The 8,181-nt window shown below is 38.8% G+C and overlaps 1 protein-coding gene across 2 annotated transcripts in view; it reads right to left on the bottom strand.

Annotated features, from left to right (window-relative positions):
• Positions 1-6,247, bottom strand: part of SLC17A8 (solute carrier family 17 member 8) — a 46,163-nt gene extending 39,916 nt beyond the window's left edge. For both annotated transcript variants that reach the window (XM_061637775.1, XM_061637774.1), the window contains exon 1: positions 6,147-6,247. In XM_061637775.1, coding sequence (XP_061493759.1) covers positions 6,147-6,247 — 101 coding nt within the window. The remainder of the gene's footprint in view (positions 1-6,146) is intronic.
• Between the last annotated feature and the right edge of the window lie 1,934 nt (positions 6,248-8,181).

The following is an 8,181-nucleotide window of genomic DNA, read 5'->3' on the forward strand; positions in this document are numbered from 1 at the left end:
ATCCCAGAGAATGCAGTAATTACTGAACTATTGCCTTAATATTCCATGCAAGTAAAGTAATGCTCAAGATTCTACAACAAAGGCTCTTACCATATATGGAGCGAGAAATGCCAGATGTACAAGCTGAATTTAGAAAGGGAAGAGGCACCAGAGATCATATCGCAAACATACCTTGGATAATGGAACAGAGCAAGGAATTTCAGAAGAAAATCACCCTGTGCTTTATAGACTACAGCAAAGCCTTTGACTGTGTAGATCATGAAAAACTATGGAATGCTTTAAAAGAAATGGGGGTGCCACAGCATCTGATTGTCCTGATGCACAACCTATACTCTGGACAAGAGGCTACTGTAAGGACAGAATATGGAGAAACCAATTGGTTCCCCATCAGAAAGGGTGTGAGACAGGGTTGTATTTTATCACCCTGTTTGTACGCAGAACATATCATACGGAAAGTGCGATTGGACCAAGATGAAGGAGGTGTGAAAACTGGAGGGAGAAATATCAATAATTTAAGATATGCAGACGATACCATACTCTTAGCAGAAATCAGTAATGATTTGAAACGAATGCTGATGAAAGTTAAAGAGGAAAGCACAAAAGCAGGTCTACAGCTGAACGTCAAGAAGACTAAAGTAATGACAACAGAAGATTTATGTAACTTTACAGTTGACAATGAGGACATTGAATTTGTCAAGGATTATCAATACCTCGGCACAGTCCTTAACCAAAATGGAGACAATAGTCAAGAAATCAGAAGAAGGCTAGGAATGGGTAGGGCAGCTGTGAGAGAACTAGAAAAGGTCCTCAAATGCAAAGATGTATCACTGAACACCAAAGTCAGGATCATTCAGACCATGGTATTCCCGATCTCTATGTATGGAAGTGAAAGTTGAACAGTGAAAAAGGCAGATAAGAGAAAAATCAACTCATTTGAAATGTGGTGTTGGAGCAGAGCTTTGCACATACCATGGACTGCGAAAAAGACAAATAATTGGGTGTTAGAACAAATTAAACCAGAACTGTCACTAGAAGCTAAAATGATGAAACTGAGGTTATCACACTTTGGACACATCATGAGAAGACATGATTGACTAGAGAAGACAATAATGCTGGGAAAAACAAAAGGGCATAGAAAAAGAGGAAGGCCAAACAAGAGATGGATTGATTCCATAAAGGAAGCCACAGACCTGAACTTACAAGATCTGAGCAGGGTGGTTCATGACATATGCTCTTGGAGGTCGCTGATTCATAGGGTTGCCATAAGTCGTAATCGACTTGAAGGCACATAACAACAACAAGCACAAGGGGCTTTTCAAACTTCCTTTGGAAAGAAATAAAATATTATGCTTTTAAAAGCAACATTTTTTTTCTTTCCAAAGGAAGCAGTTTATATTCAAAGCACAGGAGGAAGTGCTTTAAATATAAACTGCTTCCCTAGAAAGAAAAAAAATGCTTCTTTTAAAAATGGGAGCATTTCTTTTTCTTTTTCGAGAGCAGTTGTATTCAAAGTGCATCCCCCAGCACTTTGAATGCAAACTGCTTTCTGTGCAGCATTTTCTGGAGCATTTTCTCTTCTGCAGAGACTTCAAAGGGGCTCCCTCTAACTGACAATCAGCTGATCATCAATTAAAAGGAGACTCTTTGAAGTTGTGCTCCCAGCACCAATCAGCTGATTGGAAGTGAAAGCTTGTCTTCAAAGGAGGTTGCTCTAACTGATGATCAGCTGATTGGTGGTGACAGTGACTTCCTTGAACTTTGACAGGTGTCAATCTCCACCCATTATTATGATACCAGGTGATTGACAGGTGGGTAGCCCCACCCACCTATCAAAGTTGGTCCATGAGAGTTGGAGAAGAGAAGGATCTGACCTGTTAGCTGGATCCTACCCCTGTGGTGAGACATAGTAAATGGTCAATTGTGAGAGTGGAGATGACTCCCACTTTGCTCCTCCCTTACCACAAATGACAGCAACAAACCATAATTCTTGGCTTTGTGCTACATCTAAACCAAGGATTGTGATTTGTTTAGCTTATACAAAGCACAATTGGGGAGCCATAAACAAACCTTTGCTTAACATCATAGTTTGTTTGGAGTGAAACAAATCATGATCCTCAGTTTGGATGTAACACTAAGCCAGGACCTAAGGATCCTGATTTTTTGTTCCGGATCACACTAGGAAATGAGTGAAGCAGGATCCATTTGTGCATTCATGGTTCACTGTGGTTTACCCTGACATGCAAATGCTAGAATCACACTGGAAAGGGCTTCACTGTTATTTTGTCGAGTCTTCTACACCAGTAGTTCCCCAATTCTTTTCCCCCATAGGCCTCTTGAAAATTGGTGAGATGGCATCATAAATCAGGTTAACAAGTTTGCCTGGCATAGCAATAGCTAAACATCTGTTACAATAAGCCACAGTGCTGTTGGCCATACATGGCTAATCCTAATTAGGTTCCAATCAGTTTATCTGTTCAGACACATTCTTCTTCTTGTCGTGAATAGTTGCCTCTTTGTAATTAGTTCGGTAAGCAATAGCAGTAAGGTGAGGAGAACTGACAGGAATATTTAGGTTGCCATTTAGTTACCATTGAGCTTTCTGGAATCCTTGATTGACATTTTCCACCTCTTGTTTGCTCCTTTTTCTCAGTCATTCAGAACATTTTTTTTAACTTGCTACACTGGCTTTGAATTTCTCGACTTCTGAGCTAGACATTCCTTTGTCACCACAGTTATAACTGTGAGCCATGTTTTTCATGAGATGACTCTGGAAGAAAGAGCTATTGACAACTTGCTGCCTTGTTGCCTAGGCAGATTAACAATTCATGAGGCCATTCTTCAAATATCCACTTATTTCTCTCCATGACCTCCTTAGGAACAAGTAGAAATTTCTTTGCTCATATGTTTTCAGTACTATAATATGATGACATAATGAAGGCATCATGTAATACATATCTTCAGATTTTTTTGTTACATTATATCCCGCTTTCTGTCAACGCACTCAAAGCAGTTTACAATTCAAAAACACAACATTCAATCTAATAAACATAATGCAAAAAGAAAAAGGGATGGGAAGATAAAAAATAAGCAATTTCAGGTACTAATCCTTACATTTAATGTAATCCATGTAAAATACGAAACACTGCATTGATCCTAGGCTTAACATTTTTAGAAGCCCTATAAAGAAGTAGCCTTTTTTTCCTAATGCCATTAACGTTCTCAGGAGATCTGGATGGAGCTCCCAGCCTCTACTTCTTAATCACCTCTAGCTGAGAATATGGTGATTTCTTCTTCATGTGCAACAAATGTGCATATGAACATACTTGGGATAATCCACAAGACCAAACTGTGGGGCTAAAGTTGTCTGGCTCCAGAAAAGCGACATAACACTTTGATCCTAAAATCCTTTCTAATATACAAGGTGATGTTTGCTTTTTGTCACCCTCATGAGGGCTGTCCTTTTCAATTTATGTCTCCCTTCCATTGACACTCAAATGACAAGTGCTAAGCACCTATCTCCTCCAAGAACATACATCTCGCACCCTTTTTACTGCCTTCTGATGGGAAATTCTCACCTCAAGTTATCTTCCCCACACATCACATAAAATGAGATGGTTTTGAGTATACTTTGCCTTCACTCTTGGTGGTCTGTAGAGATTCTGTCTGATGCCTCTCAAGAGTGGCATGAAGAAGAATGCTAAAATGAAATTTTAAGATCTATATCAAGTGTAAGGGCTAGATTAGCAATATTGCTGATCTTTTATTTGTAATGTAACCCATAATTTATTTATTCACTTAACTAAAGCCTTTCAAAAATAGTCAAATTCAGCTTTCTGCTTTAGAGTAAATACTCTGGTCTAGCCACAGGATCGTCTCACATATGTGTTTAGCCAGCTAGAGCACCATCCATGCTACAGACTTGTAAGATGAAGTAAAGAGAAATAACAGGATTGATTCTGCAAGGCCATTTTCCCCACCCCTGCCCATCCACCTGATGTCATATGGAAGAGAACAAAAAAATGTTTCCTGACTGGAATTGGAGTAGAAGTTAGAAAATCATACAGAGAGTGACTTAAGGCCTTTAGGGTAATGAATAAACCACTGCAGAGCTGAGCACCATTTAAATATTTGGCAAGGGTACTAAAGTTATCAGGCTCTGCCCTACTTATCTTACTACTGGAAATATCTTTGGCAATCATTCATAGATATATCATTTATGTGTCACAGTAAATGTCAAACTCAGTTCATTGTTGACATTAACAAGTTATATGATAAGATGGGCAGTCTGTAGGCATATGAAGAATCACCAAATGTCGTTGGCCAATGAACAAATGTCTTCCTAACCATATTTACCAAACTGGGAAAGGTTTAAAATAATCCTACCAACTCCAGTAGTTCTTACATTCAATAGCAAATGGTAATGTCTTAAACCTGTTTAATTATATCTTTATAATTTAATAGGACTGAACTTACAAGATCTGAACAGGGTGGTTCATGACAGATGCTCTTGGAGGTCACTGATTCATAGAGTTGCCATAAGTCGTAGTCGACTTGGAGGCACATAACAACAAAATTTGGAAAGACAAACTCCTTAACCAAATCAAAGGATCATCATAGTAAATGATAAATGTTCTTCATTTCCTACATAACACCTTTCCTGTAGCCTTTATTTCTGAAATGTTCCATCTGTCCTAACATACCTGAGGAATATATTATCTGAGATGAGACATATTTTATTTGTTTACAGCTTTGCATATAATAAAATTAAAAAATGACATTTCAGTTCTATTATACACCTAGAGATGGTGGGTTAGTTGGATCTTTTTAAGTAGTTTAATTTCCACAAGAAAATAAGACATGTGACAAGCTGGCTAACCAGGACAATACAGAAAACTACAAGTATTGTTTATGTGCATTCAGAAAGTATAAATTCATTATGTATAAGAGGCATGATCCAATAAGCAGCATGACCTCAGAAGTAGGTCCTATTGTCTTCATGATGCTAACTCTCTGGTAAGTACATGTAAGATTGCAATTTAGATGGATTATAGTATACTATAATGTATATATATACTAAATGAGTTGTTAGTGATTTTGTAAAATGTTATAAGTCATCCAGCCCATTTCTTGTTATGGGGCAACATATAAATGATGTAAATATAGAAATAAATAGAATATTGACTTATCAGCACATATAATTGTGCTGGTTTTACAAAATGAATGACAAAAAAATCCATGACAATAAATCAATGGATTATGTAGCTGCTAAAAGAAAAGTTTAGCTGTCCGATTACAAAATCTTTACTATTTCTGGGAGCTTAATAATAAACTTGTTAGGTTTTAAGGTGTCACAACGCTCTTCGTTGTTTTTGTTGCAGCAGACTAACACGGCTATCCCTGTGGAAATTTGTGTATTTGAAACTCAAGATGAATATTATGTAGTATTTTCTCCACCTTCACACCCATGAAATAGCTTGTGAAATGTTAAATTGCTGTCCATTTCTAAAATATAATAATATTGTTGACAGATAGACATAATGCAATTAAGCTAAAAGGTGTATTCAAACTGATGCTGGTTGCAATACTAAGCACACGTAGTGAAAAGATCAACTAAAGTTGGACTATCCAGCCACATTAATTAGAGAATCAAAGTGTTAAACTGATTAATGCCCACACTGATGTAAATGAAACACTTTTGTAATATCAGTTGCTCATGTTTTACATAAACTACGTATTCATTTTTTAAAATTGTGCCTTGTATACTCACCTCTATATTTATAAAACATGGTATAGATTTAAAGTACAGTATACGTACATGGTATAGATATAAATTTTCATTAAAATTTGCATTTTTAAGTACATGGTTCTTTTCTTGAGATTATTTAGCACTAAATCAATTATGACTAATTTTAATCAACAGTATTAAACATGCTTAGAACTGGTGCCTATTTTGCAATTATTTTAGAGTTTAGCTTATAGTATTGTTTGTTGGTTTTTTAAATATCATTGCTTTGTTACCAAGGTTCAGCTCCCTGCATATGCTGCTTATTCACTTATTCTTACATCTTTTCTTTCCAAATTTAAATCTAAACTTTATTTGCTTTAAAAATATATCTGTAGTTTGGAAGTTTGCATTAAGCTTTTACCTTTGGAAGTGTCCCAGTGAGTCGCTAACAGTATTCTTCACCTCTTCTTTCCCAGGCTTTAAAAATCTCTCCCTTAATGAATTAAAAACCTCAAAAGGCATCTTGTTGTCCTTTTTAAATAAATCATTTAATGTAACATTATGTTTGCTGTCATCGTCAGTTTTCCCCAGACATCAGTAGCCTGCCTCAGTGCCCTCCTTTTTTCTTTTATCCCTAATACGGTGACCAGATGATCCACACAAGTACAAATGTTAATCCTCCAAAATATCAGTCAGCGTGAAAATTTCAGTGCCGTTTCCTCAAAACTGTCAATAGCTCAGGCAAAATTGCTGCAGCTTTGTTTTTCATCTATTGTTGTTCCCCAGCTGATCATCTTCAAAGGACTACTCCTGGAGATTAGTAATGCTGGACCTGGTGCTTCAGCCGACTGAAACACTGTATAACTTGCTAATTCTCTCTCCCAGCTATCTTCCACCGTCTCTCTCACACATATCCTGTGCTAGGTGATGCTATAGTAACGAACACAATACCTGTCCCTCTGGCCACTCAGGCTTATTAATAGATGTCACCCACAGCAAACTTTATTAAACATTTATACATTCTCTCTCTCTGTCACAGGACATGGCTTATAGTTCCATTTTACTCTCAGCCTTCCTATCCCCCCCCCCATAACAGCCTTCTCTGGTCCCTTGGAAATGTATTCACCCTAAGCATGTCATGGATGCATGACATCACTAGTACCTCTAAAAACACAAAAGCAGAACCTCTCAAAAATGCTATGTGAGCAGTCTAGCACTGGGCCGAACTAGAAGACAACTGATGTATTTATTTATTTATTTAAGAAAAATGGGTTTAAGAAAGGAGATTTATACAACTTAATCTAGTCCTATTTCTTAACCAGACAGACTGTGTGTTTAGCTCTGATTTTATGATGCCTATTGGAGTTACTGGTTTTAATGAAGCTGCACCTTCTGTATGTATGTGTGTGTATGTGTCAGATGTTCTCTCTTTAAGGGCAAATAAGGGACCATTGCTCTAGCTTCCACTGATTAATGTGCTGAATATGCCCATGTGAAACATTTATATAGACAGATGATTGGGAAAAATCAAGAAATACAGCCATAATCAGGACAAACACAAATTGGTTGATAAGCAGCAGAAGCTACTACAAGGTTCTGGACAGAGAAGACTGAAGAGGTGGTGGCACTCCACTCTATGCCTTAGCATCCGTTGGTCGTTGTGATTCACAGCCGCTTCTAAATGCTTCAGGTGTGTCCAGGCCTCTTCAAGGTGAGTACCTATATTCACTAGGCAACTTTATAGACCCAGGGAAATAAATTTATGGGGAGGTGCAGGCTCCAGTTATAATAATTCGTTAGCAAACTGCCCAGGGAGGGAGAGCCATCTGCCTGCCTGTGCTGCTGCTGCGCTGCTGCTGGATAACATCTCTGCTCTCTCCTTCTTGGGCTCCTGCTCTGCACGTGGCACCTTGCAGGACCAGGCCCCAGGTACTCAGCCAGCTGTGGCTGATATTGTTCCATCTGTCCCTTCTTTGGAGGGGATATATAAGCCGGCTGGCTGAGGGGGCTTGGGAGACCCACTGCCTGCAAGGGGAAGAGGACCATCACTGCCCAGGGAGGGAGAGCCATCTGCCTGCCTGTGCTGCGGCTCATCGCTTCTGAGCCCCTGACGTTACAGCTGCCACTGTTGCGATTCGTGGCTATTGGGACCCTGCTGTTGTTGCTGTGCTATTTGTGCTATTTGGGTGTATGAATGGTTGTATGAATGAGTGTGTGATTGTGTATGGAGTATGAGTTTTTTTATTTATTTTATTTTTATTATGTGCCTGGGGGAGAGGATAGGGTGTTGGGAGGGAGGACCAGAGGGGGCCCCAATCAGCGCAGTGACGGGAAATGGGAGGTATGGCGCTGTGAGGAGGACTTGCCAGTTAAGGGGAACTCGGCCCAGACAACTGGTGGCTGTGCCGTGTTCCGGTCCTCCTCACATCCACAGGATTGCTGGTAGTTCTACCAGC

Source organism: Rhineura floridana, chromosome 8 (assembly GCF_030035675.1).
Source record: "Rhineura floridana isolate rRhiFlo1 chromosome 8, rRhiFlo1.hap2, whole genome shotgun sequence".
NCBI lineage: Eukaryota > Metazoa > Chordata > Lepidosauria > Squamata > Rhineuridae > Rhineura > Rhineura floridana.